At 42.6% G+C, this 14871-nt stretch overlaps 1 protein-coding gene across 1 annotated transcript; it reads right to left on the reverse strand.

Annotated features, from left to right (window-relative positions):
• Nucleotides 1–1655: 1655 nt before the first annotated feature.
• LOC146632810 (mitogen-activated protein kinase kinase kinase 12-like) lies at nt 1656–14512 on the reverse strand. Its single transcript, XM_085353539.1, has 13 exons — nt 14020–14512; nt 11587–11770; nt 11206–11397; nt 10406–10564; nt 8475–8633; nt 8221–8329; nt 6325–6434; nt 5687–5803; nt 5209–5346; nt 4415–5123; nt 2312–2379; nt 1880–2180; nt 1656–1742 (listed from the first exon to the last, which is right to left on the reverse strand). Exons 1-13 carry the CDS (start codon nt 14510–14512, stop codon nt 1656–1658), a joined length of 2826 nt encoding a protein of 941 aa, XP_085209665.1.
• Nucleotides 14513–14871: the final 359 nt, after the last annotated feature.

Here is a 14871-nt window from a genome sequence, read left to right on the forward strand (position 1 = left end):
ACCTCCACGATTGGACAATAGAGGGCAGTAGTCTTGCTTTTTGGCAACATTTTAATCCTGCAGGAGGATTTCTAGCTTCAAACCTTGGGGGCCACAATCTGTAAAATCTTTCTACAAATATAAACTGCAAAAGATAACCTGTCTCTTTCTTTCTTTTCAAAGATGAACAAAATAAGCTGCCTTTTTGTATTTTTAGCTTATAGAGTGTGACCTGATCAGTCATGGATTCATGGAATAACGTGATGTGCTGTTGTACGGTCAGATTCAGGCGCACATTAAGGACATTTGCCAAGGAGAACAAACACAAACAAGGGTTTTAGGTGTCACAGTTTATGACGCAGCCCTTACAAGAGTGAAAAATAACCATTGGATGGCGAAGTTTTCAGCCGGCGAGGCCGATGATTATGTTGAGAGTAGACTATAAATAAAATTGGCCAAATTAAGTAGGCATGAAAATGGCAACGTCTGGGTCCAAAATGTTCACATTTAAAGAGATAAATGTTGAGATGTAATGTTTCTGCCAGAGATGAATCAGTTACTGGACACAAACGGGTTTTTGCATAAATGATTTTCGGCTTCTAAAATTACCACGCTGTAGGATCTGTATTGGCGTTTCTTGTGCCTTCAGTTACTCGGTACTGGAGGGTGTAAATTTCTGCAGATGTTCTCATGTTAGAGCCGAGACACAGTTTGACTTCAGTAAGGTGTCCCTACTATTTCACTCGCATGCTTTTTCTCAATGCTATAAACGGGGGAATATGTTTTAAAATGACCTTGCATTTTTAAATACAGTAAACACGTGCGATAAGTATTTTTAAAAAAGCTCATCTGTCCTAAAAGAACCCGGCTGTGAGACCAGAGCAGACATATTGCTTTTCCTTGTTCACATGTTTGTTCCTCCTTTTCCTGTTTGGATGCTCGGACATGAACAGCAGCTACAGTACATTCTACTACCGAGAGCTTCAAATAAAATAGTTCCACCTAATTAGAAACATCAGCACCTTAAATTATACAATCTCACATTTTAAAAATTTGTTCATTTTACATCCCATATTTACACCGATATTAAAAACAGAAGTAGAAAATGGAAACGTAATCTATGACACGATTTATAAATAAAAATGTAAACGGCACAAAAAGATGTAAACATTGTTTTCTTTCTAATAAATTAAACAGTGCATAAGTTGTTTTTTTTAAAGACGACAAGTCAGAAGATTTCATAAATTATAAGTAAAAAGAGCGACACTGGTCGTCTCCAGTGATCGTGACATTTAAATAGTTTCATGATCATTTTCATTAGGACAAAAATAAAAAACGGACATGAATTATGATGGAGGACATGAAAACAACATGACAACAGACGGTGCAGACGTCGCCTCTTTGATCGAAGCTTGTGTCGCTGAGGTGTCATTTGATGCGATTTCAGAGAACAAAAGGTGCTGTCACATCGCCGTGCTGCATTCATCTCCAAAGGAAATGCGACTTTCCTTTTTTTTTTTTTTGTTTCCTTAACCAGGATATGTGGTTAAGAACACATTGCTCAATTTCCTGCCTCTCTGCGATGTCCCTGATAATGACTCAGAGTTTCTAAGAGTGAAGGAGGTATTGAGAGGCCAGGTCTGCAGGTGGTGGAGTGGGTTAGAGGTGCCCGGTTTTCACCAGTTGGCTGGAGGTTGACTGGGGTCTGCAGTGCACGAATGGTCCAGTTCTGCACTGTCACAGTCGGAGTCATCATACAGGCCCTGGTTTGGAGGAAAATCAGGAGTCAGAAAATGAACAGATTATAGAAGGATAATTTATCATCTCCTTGCCAGAAAAGATGTTTGTGTATCTGGCAGATATCAGACCTCTATACTACATTTCACTCTTTCTGCCTTACCTCATAATTGGGGTCATTTGAGGCGAGCTGCGTCTTGACTTGTTGCAGAATGGCTTCTTTTTCAGACAGACCATCGGAGCCCAGCTGAGTCGGGTCAGACGGGTCAGCAGGAATCTCCGAGCCCTGAGACAGCAGGTCGTCGCTCTTGTCATCCAGTCGCTCGTCTGTGTTGGTGCTGACCACGTCGGGCGTACCGCTGTGGGAGTGGTCAGTAGTGTTGCCCTCCTCACCGTCCGAAACCGATAGGTTCTCTGAGCTAAAGGTCGACAGGGACTGGCATTTGGTGATGCTCACAGGCCGCCTGAAAGGGTACGCAATATGAGAATACGCATTTTAATGAAAATCCGCAAGTATGTTAGTGACCATGGCTAAAGGATAGTACATACAGATATTGATACACAACAAGCAGCGGTATGAAAATGCACTAAGTACCGTCTCCTCGGCAACTCCACTTCACTGTCCACTTCTCCTTCCTCTTCCTCTGATGACACTCCACGTCTCTGTGGAGAAAAAGCATTTTCCAATGTGCTGTAATTAGACTTAATTGAGCTGAGATGTCTGATAAGTCTGAGAATAGATAAAACAATCTCACGCTATTCGGCTAGAACACATAAAACAGACTTTTGAAGGTGCAACCACTGATACGTGAGCAGTCAGTGCACAAGAACCAATAACTGACTCCTAATTCATTGGACCGTAATCCCACTGAATTTTTTACTTTTTACTAAGGTTCGAGTTTTTTGTGTTAGTTGTGTTTATCTAAATGAGTTGCACCTAATGGAAAGAAGGAAGTTGCGCTCATTAACGAATATATCTAATCAGCCAATCACATGGCAGCAGCTCGGGGCATTCGGGCCTGTCCAGATGACTTGCCGAAGTTCAAACAGCATCATGTGACTTAAGTGACACGGTTTGAATGTGACACGGTTGTTGGTGCCACACGGGCTGATCTAAGTATTTCAGAAACTGCTGATTTACAGCGATTTTTCTGCACAATCATCTCTCTGCTTCAACCTGATAGGAAGGCAACAGTATCTCAAATATCCACTTGTTACAACCAAGCCATGCAGAAGAGCATCTCTGAATGCACACCACATCAATCCTGGAAGCAGAAGACCACACCATGTGCTAACTCCTGTCCACTGAGATCAGGAAACCGAGGCTGTGATTTGCACACATTCACCAAAAATGGAAAATAGAAGATTGAAAAAAAATGCTCCCACGCCTCAATTTCTGCTGCAATATTTGGATGGTAATGTCAGAATTTAGTGTAAACAACATGAAAGCTTGGATTCATCCCATGTTTACTGATCAAGCAAAAGCAGGATGGGGTGGGAGATATTTTCTGGGCACATATTGGACCCCTTGTACCAACTGAACATCGTTTCAAACCCACAGCATACCCGAGTATTGTTCCTGATCATGACCACATCCTCTGATGGCTGATGGCAAGCTTACGCACCATGTCACAAAGCTCAAATCATCTCAAACTGGTTTTTTAGACATAACAATGAGTTTTACTGTACTCAAATGGGCTTCACAGTCACCAGATCTCAATCTAATAGGCGGTGAAAGGGGGGATTTGGGATGTGCAACCGATAAACCTGCAGTAATTGTGATGCTATCATGTCAATATGGACCAAATCTCTGATCAGTGTTTACAACACATTATTGAATGTATTGCAAAGGACAAAGAAACCTAATCCAAGACTAGAAAGAGGTACCTAATAAAGTGTCCGGTGACTGTATATTGAGCAAAGTAAGGGGAGACACTGTAGCTGAATAGAGAAGAAATTTAAACCAACAGATATTAATGTGAAACCTCAAGTTTTTTCCTGATGTAGTGTTCATGTACATAAATTCAAGTTTTCGGTATTCAAACGCATCTCTTTTCATCACTCAGTAAATCAGAAAATACTACACAGTGGTCCCTTGTTTATCGTGGGAGTTACGTTCTTAAAATAACACGCGATAAGTGAAATCCACGAAGTAGCCAACTTTATATTTTTACAATTATAGATGTTTTAAGGCTGTAAAACCCCTCACGACACACTTTATAAACTTTTCTCAGACAGGCATAAACATTTTCACACTTTTCTCTCTTGTTGAGATTGTTGTGTTCGTTGGGAAGAAAACTTACAAACATACAGTGCAGCACTTCAGAGTCACACTGCTAGCAAGCAAAGATTTATGTAAATTTGACAAGCTGAACGCATCCTGTACAGGAGGCATGGCACGAGATTGACAATGGTCTACAGCCAATCGGGATGCAGAATACAATGCGCTGTAAAAAAAAAAAAAAAAAAAAAAAAAGCATCCAAAAGTGCACAAGAAAAAAAAATCAGCGAAAACAGCAAGACCGCGAAAGGTGAACTCCTATAATTATAATTCTGAATAGATTAAAGAGCCCTTTGATACAATATGGACAGAAATACTGATATATGTTGGTGTACGTCTGTGCTATTTAGGTTGAGATTTATGGCTCCGAGCTTCAGACAGAAATATGTTGACATACAAGCTGTATTAAATTCTCACCTGACTGCGTGTGACTGCTGCCCTGTAGAGCAGTGCTGAAGGCGTAAGCCGTTGACTTCTGGGCGAGCGTGTAATCACCGTCCCTTCCTCCTTCTCCTCACCTTCGTGGGTGACACGAGTGTTCCCGAGTGCGGACGCCCTGCCCGCCGCTGCTCCTCTGCCACAAGGGGAGTCAGGGCTACTGGAAAAAGGAATAGATGCCGCGTCTTCGCTCGGTGTATCACTGCGTGGAGGCGTTTCTGCCAAGTCATCCCCGCCTACACCCACGTCAGGGCCCCGCTCTGGCCCATCAGTCCTTCTGCTCTCTTCCAGCCCAGCTGAGGCGCTCTGACTGCCCGCTCTATCCAGCCCTGATCTCACCTGGCCTTTCCTCCTGCCCTCGACCTCCAGAGTGGTAGAAATAAGATCGGGGCTGGAGGAGGACATCTTTTTGAGTAGAAGGTCATGCTGTAAGCCCCTGAGGGCTGCGCTGGGGTCTAGACGGTGCTTGCTGGGAACAGACGAGGTTGCATTGATCATTGCTAAAGACGAGGACAGAGTGGCTTTCAGCTGAGCCAGGTCGCCACTGCTGCCTTTTCCAGCCTTTCTGTAGCGAGGTTTTCCTCGGCGTGAGCGACCGGGGGAGGTAGAGCCCTTGTTGGGGATTGTGACCTGGGTCATGGATGAGTCCAGCTTAGGGAGGATGACGTCTGACTTTAGTAAGTCTGGCCTGGAAAGGACAAACACAGACGAATGTTATTAGCAAATTATTGCTATATAAACTACAGGACGAGACATCTTCCTTGTCGCCTCACCTCTTGCTGTGTGAGGGCAGTTTCTGAGGTACATTACGTTTCTTCATGAGCTTCTCCATGGAATTGGAGGAGGCTGACTGTCTGGTACTGTGGTGCTTGAAGCAGCCTGGGTACTTCTTGTCCAGTGACTGCTCCCTCCTAATGTTTAAACACAAAGTCAATACCCCTTTAATGGATGTCACTGAGCATAAGAGAGCGGCCTATGACATGCAATAGCCTCGTATGACTATATATGTAATGGCCACTTATGTCACATTTCAGATTCACTTTTCCGTCTTTTATTTACTTCACCGATGCTGATGTATTAAAAAGCTTTTAGGGTATTTTAATAAGTGAAGCCATCAATTTCTTTATATATAATTACTTTATATTCAGTCTGTGCCCTCTACTTTAAAAAATATGGCGTTTTGACATCAGAGGATTTTTTCTGATACACCCTGTAGTCTGCAAAAAGAAAAATTTAAGTTTGTCTTCATACTTAAGCAGCTCCTTCTCTTTGATCTCCAGCTGCAGCATGATAGCATTCAGTTCCATGTAGAGGTTATTGGCTCTCTCCAGCTTCCTCTCGTAGTGTTCTCGGATGTCCAGTGCATGTCTGCGAGGGGAAGAAAGTAGGGGAAGGCTATAAATAGACAATACTGATACTTACCTACTACACCTAGTATATAGAAACTGATTATTTGCTCTACATTTTGGATTTACATTCTGTTTTCCATTAATCAACCTTTGCTGCTTTCAATATCACTTCCACTTTAATACAGGCTGTGATGTTCACATAAATCCACTATAGCATTAGTTCAGCCACAGTCCCAAATCAGCTAATACCCGTCTCCACATTCAGTTGGCAAATATCATAGAGGGTGTATTCTCACTTGTTAAGCATCTGCAAGCCACTTTACAACCCACCTGTACCCCAGCTCTTGCTTTTCCTGTTGTTTCTGAATTAAAGGCATATCTGCAGTCAGTAAAGTTCACTCTGTTCAGTTCCTACTGCTCTGTCTGCCTCCAGCTTTCCATGTGTTTACATGAAAAACGGTGAAGTTGAAGCCCAGAGCTACACTGCCAAATATAAACTAATACAGATGATAATATCAATCTTACTGAGGTATATCTTACCTCAGTTCTTCCCTGCGCCGTTTTATCAGCTCCTCGTCCAGCCGGTGAAGACACGTGCCCTCGGACTTAATCTTCTCAAAATGATGTCTCACCTCATCTCTCCACTCCGCCTGGCAGAACACACAAAACACCACATATCCATCAGAACGAGTGCAAGTGCAAATGAACAGTTTATAACATCAGGTAGAAAAACATCCTTGTCAACCTGATAAAATGCTGCACTTGCTATTAAATTTAAAATATACATGCATGTACAGACATTCAAAAACCCAGAGCCACCTTTATTAATAAAGTCACCAGAGGTCAGCAGCCTGTAGTAGAACAGTGGGGTGATCAAACATGCTTCATTGCACATTCACATTTTTTTCCTTTCTTTCTGTTTTTTTTAACTGTTGCATTTATTAGATTTGCACACTTGGAAGATGAAACAGTTCCTGTTTGTCACTGAGATAATTTATATGACTCAAGTTTATGAGTCATGAAAATGAGCTTAATGAAAAATGATTTCAATGCTATGAGTAAACCCAACCTTGATCTTCTACCAAAAAACCCTCATAATTTGCACAGCGACTCGTGTATATATCACTATCAGATGATAATCAGTACTGATGGAGCAAAACTGAACAAGAATTGACATGAAAGGCAAAAAACCCCAAACCCCCCCCCACCACAAAAAAATGCAGTACACACTTTTTTTTTGTACACAGTGCAGGATGACAGCTGTTATCTGATACCTGTCATATCAAAGGAGAAGGGAAGTCAGATTTATGAGTGTGTGTGTACATGCACGTGCATGTGTGTGTATATCTGTGCATAAAGGATGCTCTTCTTATTAAGCTAATGGACTCTCTGCAGTCTCCTGTCTCCAGTCCCCCTCTTTCTCCTCTCTCTCCTTGCTCTCAGCTCCCTACCATTAAACCAATCAATACACTCCAGCAGCAAATACTTCTTTCTAACGTCACAAGAAAAATCCATTATGGGGCAGAGAGGGGAGAAACTGCAGAGGGCTGCAGGGGGGGGAAGGGGGACAGGGAGAAATAATGGATCAAGGATAAGTGGAGAAAATGAAAGAGGTTTATGTTTTGCACCATGAGATATAACCAGAGGGAGAAGCAGTGGATTACTCTAAAAAGGGACAGAAAATCTTATTTATTTTGTGAGTCTGTGTGCACAAGCGTGTCTCATAATTATACATGCTTGAGTTATAAATGGATCCGCATGGCTGAGCAACAACATATCTTCCACACAATTATACATCTGTGATTCTCCTTCATCCAGTTTCGTTTGCAGAGGTCGAATATGTTTGTCGTATCCTTGCGTCTCCACGCGCACTCAGAGGCAGACACCCGGTGTTACTGAACTACACTGTGATATCACGAAGACAGTAAAATGTTTTCTTTATTCCCTGTTACATGCGAGTCCTGATCTACGGTCAGAGACTGAGGAACTCACAATAATATGTTGTGAATGAGAGGACAGGTATTATTAGTGCTCCCATGTGTGCAGCTGCCTGCTCTGGCTGTAGTTACGCAGCACAATGGGAACAAATGCCACAAATGACTGTTAGTGATGCTGGCTGATGTTCGAACAGACATACAGAGCTCATATTCTCAATATTTATTTGGTTTAAAAATAAGCTACAAGGTCTGAATTTTACTGGGTGACCCCAACGTTGTGTAAACTGGCTCTGAAAAATAATGCTTAACAAAAAGGCCCGTCTCTGTGGTCTGGTTCATATTTCCTTGGGTCAATCTTATAACAATACACCTGTGAGTGCACTGAGAGAGAAGAGAGAGAAGCTAAAAAGAAACGTAAGAAAGCATGTGAGCATCTTCCATTCAGGTCAGATTGTCTGAAGAGAATAATGAAACTATAAAAAGGGCAAAAGAAGCTTACCTGAGACTTAAAGTAAGTTTCTTGTGGGGTTGACAATATATCCGCTGAGGCAATGTCCAGATGCAGGAGAATCTGTCGAAACGAAGGTCTATTTCTGGGCTTGCAGTTCCTGTGAACAGTTTAAATCATGGCTTTATTAGCGTTCCCCCTCTGTGTGTGACATTTATTCTTTCCACCTTCTTAAAGCATCTTTCCTCTCAACGATTTTATCTTTTTTCTTCCCTCCAATTTCGTCTCCCTTCACGTCTGCTCACCAGCATTGCCTCAGCAGCAGTTTGAAGCTCTCTGGACAGCTGTCGGGCACGGGCAGCTGCAGACTGTTGTTGCCCACTCCCCAGATGATAGCGGAGGAGTCCACATCCTTGTACGGCACCTCTCCTGTCAACATCTCCCACAGCACAACACCAAATGACCTGCAGAGATACGAGCCATGTTTCTTTCCTCCAGACATTTGGATAAAGATGTGAAGTTGGCAGATAAAAGGCAGCCTCACAGAAATGTCACACTTTTAACTTCCTGTGAGAAGGAAATCTTGCTTTCTGAGCTATTCCAGCAGCTGTTTCTGATGGATACCACAAGCAAAAGCTCCAGTGCCTTATAGGGAGTCTTTGATGACTTAAACTTAAAGCGAACCTATAATTCCCCTTATATACTGAATATATAACCAGCCAATCACATGGAAGAAACTCGGTGCATTTAGGGAAGTACTCATAGATTTCAGAAGCTGCAGATCTACTGGATTTTCTCACACGATCGTCTCTAAGGTTTGAAGAGAACTGGCCATGAAAGATAAAATATCTAGCAAGCAGCAGGAGGAAGGAAAATGGGAATTTATTGAAAGAGATTTATTGAAAGATTCTGTCATAAATAAAAAAAATACAGCATAGAAAGGCAGAAAAAGGCAGAAAGAAGAGCTTTGAATGACATTCAAGACATCTGGAGAAACGTTTCTGACGACTACTTTTAAAGAAATGACAGAGTATTGATGTTTTTTCTGCTCCTATGTCATCTATGATGTCATTAAAAGTGGCAGTCCTCAACATTACCATTTCAACTCTGGCTTATAAATAAGGATTATGTAGGAAGTTGTGGATCATGTGAACCAGCTCTAATTTTTCTAATGTTTTATGGGATATTTTAATTAATTCTGGAAGAAACAATGTTCGCTAATCATTTTAACGATTCAAGAAATACAGCCGATAAGAGCCATAATAACACTTGTTCCATTACGCTTCACTGTTTCAGTTTAGCACTAGAAGAAGAAGAGAGCGCACCCGTGGGGACGGTAACTAAGGAAAGTCTGTTGCTGGTGATTCTCTGGGTTGCGATGGAGACCGTGTACAATATCCAAGGTGCCAACAGCACCTTAACATAAGGTTAGGTTGGTTTATGATGTTGTGTTTCAAAATGAGTCCTTCCATCTCCATGTTCACGATTTTTTATATTAAAGGAGAATATGTACTGATGATCCCAAGGCACTGCATGTATTTTCCCCTTGGCTTAGAAATTATTTGTGGAAGTCTTTTTCTCTCGACTCGTGAAGAACGTTAAAAACATTCAGGAAATGTATGTCATAACTAAATCAAATATGTACAACACATGTAAATCCTTAACAACAGCCTCTCCTCCTCCGGCACTCCTGTCAGAAACAGTACTGCTAAGCGATTTACGTATATTTAAACAAAACTGTGCAGTACACACCCATGTTTTGCTTTGCTTCTACATCAAAAGCTTTTTAATCCTATTTTCACTTCTCTGCTAATGCACTGCTGGCTCTGGGCCAAAGCATCCATAGGCTCGGAAGGTTATTCCAGCCTCTCCTGAGCACTGCAGCATCTGGCAAATCAATTATTAAATTAGCTAGCGTTTCTTTCAGGACACAGAGGAAGACTGGTGGAGGAATACAGTATAGGAGAAAAAGAGAGGCAGAGAGTGTGGAGGGGGAAAAAAAAAAATCAGTGCTCATAAGAGGGCAACCCATCAGAAATAGCAGAGACCCTATAGAATTTCATGTAATGAGATATTGTAATGCTGAAAAGATTGGCTGGGAACAGGATCCTTCACTCTGCACCGTAGTAGACGGCAACTAATGAGATTCTGTGTTGATTTGGTGACAGATAAGAAAACTCTTATGGTAAAATTTCAATAATGCAAAGGGACAGTTCAGAGGAGTTATGACACTCACCAAATATCCACCTTCTCCGAGACCGGTTCATTACGTATGACCTCGGGGGCCATCCAGGCTACAGTGCCAGCAAAGGACATCTTAGTGCTCTTGTCATTGAGCTCCTTAGATGTGCCAAAGTCAGAGATCTTCACTGCATCGTCATAGGTGATCAGTATGCTGGAATGAAACATCCCATCCATCAGGTTTAAACAGTCAGTAATAAAACACATTAGCACTTCATGTTTTGTCAAACCCTGACCAGTGGTGAGGGATTTGGGGACTTTCACATTAATTTCCTCACAAATCATACAAATGATCATAGCTGTTAATTGCAATTAACTAAAGTAGTGGTTCTGAAGCTGTGGTTTGGGATATAAGCATCACAAATCTGAACTTTTTCCCCCACAAAGACAACATGTGACCAGCTCCTTGTACTCTTATACAGCATTAAAGACATTTAACAACCATTAGAATACTTTCTGGGCTTTTCCAAGGGTAGCTGCAAGGCAGAGACCAGCCTCACTAACTTTTGATGCAAACCCAGTATTTTGATTTATAAGAAGTCTGAAATATGACAAAAACCTCTCCTAGTAGGTTTTCAAAGGGTAAAGCATTAACATTTGTGGGTTATTTAAAACAAACAGAATGGAGAAAGACCCACTTCTGTTATTTTTCTTTTAATCTAGAAGTCACTGCATCTCTTTCATTGCTTCTTCACCCTTCCACTGTTTCTATAATGCACTAAAACGTAAATTAAAAAAAAATTAAACTTAGATGTATATATAAAAAAAAAAAAAAAAGAAAAAGAAAAAGCTCACTTGGGTGATTTGAGGTCTCTGTGGATGATTTTGTGGAGGTGAAGATAGTTCATGCCTCCAGCGATGCCCATGGCCCAGTCCATGAGCAGGGATGGCGTGATCTTCCTCCCTGCTCTCAACACCTCGTACAGCTGTCCCTGGGCGCAGTACTCCATGATGATACAATAACAAGGAGCCTGGGTACAGATACCTCTGACAGAGTAAAGAAAGGTTATGTTTGAATTTGCAATGTTTGCCGTTACAAATGTAGACAAATGAAAGCTTAAGTGCCCAAATGTTCATCTTATTCCATCAAAGAACATTCTTCCTATTCAAAATGACTGAAACCATTATTGATAGCCTCTCTATTTCCACCTAAGCCAAGTGATCACATCTGCTTACTTGAAGGTGATGATGTTGGGATGTTTGAGCTTCCGCAGGTGCTTGATGTCTGTCTCTTTGATGTTCCGCACTTTCTTCACAGCCACTTCCTGGCCGTGCAATCTACCGAGGAAGACGGCGCCCTGGGCTCCGCTGCCCACCCACTGCAGGTCCGATATCTCCTCGAATGGGACTTCCCACTCCTCTGAAGCCAGAAAAAAAAAAGCGCATATAGAAGAAAGGAATGGTTTCACTAATGTCTACTGACATGTTTTGTCATGCTGAATGATGAAACTCTGCTGCAAAATGATGCTTGAAAGTAGCTGCAGGTCTTTGTTTGGTGATGTTGAAAAGTCAGCCTGGCTACCAGACTATGGGACATTTGATGTGACACAGATTAGGCCCCTTGTGTCGTTTGTCTAATATACTTTAAAATCTCAGCAGCTTTTAAACTGATATGTATTCTCTCTAATGAATGAGTAATAGGGACCTTAATGATTCCCTGACAACTTCTCTTTGTGGTTCAAAGTGGGTCGCTGAGACATTGCTACAAGTTTTCAAGGTGACACATCCTCGAAACACTGGGGATCCCCCCACTTTTTGTCTGGTTTGTGTGTTTTTAGCATCCTTACTAAGCGATATATGTGGTAAACATGACATTTGCTAAACATCAGTGTTTACACTGCTGTGTGTAAGTACAGCAAACATAAAACACCAAAAAGACCGAGTATAAACCCAAACCTGCTAACACGTGAAACATCCAGCATCATTACAGTCGCTGGCGTGCTGCAACGAAAGGCTAAACCCGTTAGAGTAAAATCTCAAAACGGAATCCCCAGTTGATATCTTGTTCTGCTGTTGAACCTCACCTTAACCTAAGCCTGGGGTGTGCAGGCAGACAGACATAAAGCTCTAATCTCCTGCGGTTAATTCTCTCTCAGCCTCTTAAATCCTCCTTAGTGCCATTGTGGGGCTGACGCAAAACAGGGGTCCAGCGCTCGGGAGGGGGCTGGAAGAGGGAGGGAATTTCAGAGTCTGAATGTGGATGTATGGTGAACGGGAGGTGGTTGGATAGCACTCGTGTGTGTGTGTCTGTGTGCAAAGAGAAAAGATGGGAGGGGGATTCCCCACCGGTCAGCAGGGGTCCATGTGGCTGAAGACAGACTGTTAATAGAGAGAAGATAGACAGCCTACCCTGCTGCTGTTTTTAACCCGGGGAAAGAAGCTTCAGACACATTTATCATATTAATAAGGATGAAATGAATGATTAATGCCGGTGATTGATTGTGGGCTCAGTCTCTAATGAGCCCCTCAAATTTTCCTCAATAAAGACATGAAGCCACATCTGATAAACCAGAATCTCCGTGTGTCTTTGTTTCATTTGAAACAAAAAAGAGGGGACAATTTAGCGCATTACCAGATACCTTCAGTCCTTCAGAATCAATAGAGGACCAGCTTTTTACAGATATATATTGTTAGTTCCAGTCAATACTGAAAAAAAGAGTCGGTGTTGTTATATAGTGGCTGAGGATTTGGTTACAAAAGGCCCATTTATTTCACTTTTATAATATCCGTTTTGCTCTTATTGGTGTGTGTGAGACTCCCTGTGATGGCGCAGAGAGGAGGGGAACAGCGAGGTGCAGATGGGCTGGGAGTGATAACAGCACGGGATGAAAAGGAGAGGAAGGGAGACAATGAGGGATGGAAAAAGGAGGGGAGGAGAGGGGATACGTGGAAGTCAAATGGATGATAAAACATCAGAAGGCAATAAAGATGAGGAGAAGTGTAAAGCTGCCACCTTGGTGCCTGATGTCTGATGCTCTATTTATTTCATCAACTTTTGTTTTTGGCACCTTATATGACTTTATGCGTTTATGTCAGCGGCAGATATGAAATGTTTCTATTTGCGGACGTGTTTATGTGTGCACGCGTTCATCCTCATGCGTGTGTCAGGTTTGTGTTAATAGAGATGAGAGGCGCAGGGTCAGAGCATGGCCATGCATAATTCATGAGGCAGATTTGGCAGAGGGGTCTCAGGGGAGCCCTGCGCTATTGTAGTGGCTGCACACATAAACAACACAGCGTCACAGGGAGCTAGTTTCACTGTGGGGGTGGTAGTGGGTGGTGGGCACGAGCAGGAAAAAGGATGGGGGGGGAAATATCAGGGGAAAATAAGCCCTTTACAGCTCTGATAGAGTCTCCCTCGCTGGCTGCAGCTCGTTCATGTCAGGAAGGGGTTTGTTTACAACGTGGCCTTTGCGGGAGTCATTTACCTACTGTCTGTTTAATGTAATTAAACTGGGGGATAAGATCATTTAATTAGCATATCAAAGCTTATCATTAAATTTAATTGAGAGCTAGGGGTTGTTTTTTTATTGCAAAAGCAAAAGTGAGAATTCAGGCATATTTGTGTTCAGTCATTTACACTGAAATAAATCTGATGGTTCGACTCACCGTCCAGGTCATGCTTGTGCTCTGTGGAGTAGGCTTTGCCGATCATTGTCCAGACAGGCCGCAGACACCCAAACAACCCCTCCAAAAACCCTCCTCCCCCTCCTGTAGACTGGCACTGTAACCTGGCGTCATTCGCCTGGCTCCTGACCGCACTGCTGTCCATATCCTGTCCCTCTCCCTCCGTCCTTCCAGGACCGCCATCGTGTTCATGGAGTTTCAGGACACTGTTGGCAAAGTGCTCCTGTTGTTCCTCGCAGGGTGTCTGGTTGTGTCCAGTAGTGTGCCCCTCTCTTCCTCCACCCCCGGGTTCCACAGCACCTCCGGTGTCTATGGAGAGGACGTTGCGAAGAACGCACTGGGTTGGGGTCAAGTCCATTTCTGGCGTGCAGGGTGTTTCGGCATCGAGGCGGCGAAAAGACGGAGGATCGGAGAGGGGTGTGTTGAAGCCGGAAAGAGAGGGCGATGGGGCGCGAGGTTCATGCATGAGGGCCATGAGTGACTGTGGTCATCAGAATAACTGAAGAAAACTGGAAAAGAGGGAAAGAAGGGAATTTAAATAAAATAATATGAGTGAAATCAAGATTAAATGAACTCTTTCTGAAAGTTGTCAGTAGTGGCTGATTTTGCAGGAGAGCGTAGTCATCTTTAGCTCCATTTTAAGTAAAAGAAAAAAAAGAAGCTTTGGCTACTATGACGTCATATGTGCAACACAAGTCTGTAGTCTAAGTCTGATAGGCAGACAAAGCACATCTTCCTGAGCCTCTCATCAATATCACCAAACTGCATTTTAAAGGTTTTGACTTCCTCCACAGATACCAAAGGAAAAGATGGAGTTCAAGATCAGAATAAAAA

This window comes from Diplotaxodon limnothrissa, linkage group LG5 (assembly GCF_057381915.1).
Source record: "Diplotaxodon limnothrissa isolate DT_005_m linkage group LG5, D_limnothrissa_male_GT1.1, whole genome shotgun sequence".
NCBI classification, from domain to species: Eukaryota; Metazoa; Chordata; class Actinopteri; order Cichliformes; family Cichlidae; genus Diplotaxodon; species Diplotaxodon limnothrissa.

What these genes read in the sequence shown, in the direction of transcription:
- LOC146632810 (XM_085353539.1), bottom strand. Translation starts at nt 14,512, where the DNA reads ATGGCCCTCATGCATGAACCTCGCGCCCCATCGCCCTCTCTTTCCGGC. An exon ending in AGAGACCTCAAATCACCCAA is followed by an intron (nt 10,565 to 11,205) that starts GTGAGCTTTTTC and finishes GTTTCATTCCAG; the next exon opens with CATACTGATCACCTATGACG. An exon ending in AAAGAGAAGGAGCTGCTTAA is followed by an intron (nt 5,347 to 5,686) that starts GTATGAAGACAA and finishes TTTAAACATTAG; the next exon opens with GAGGGAGCAGTCACTGGACA.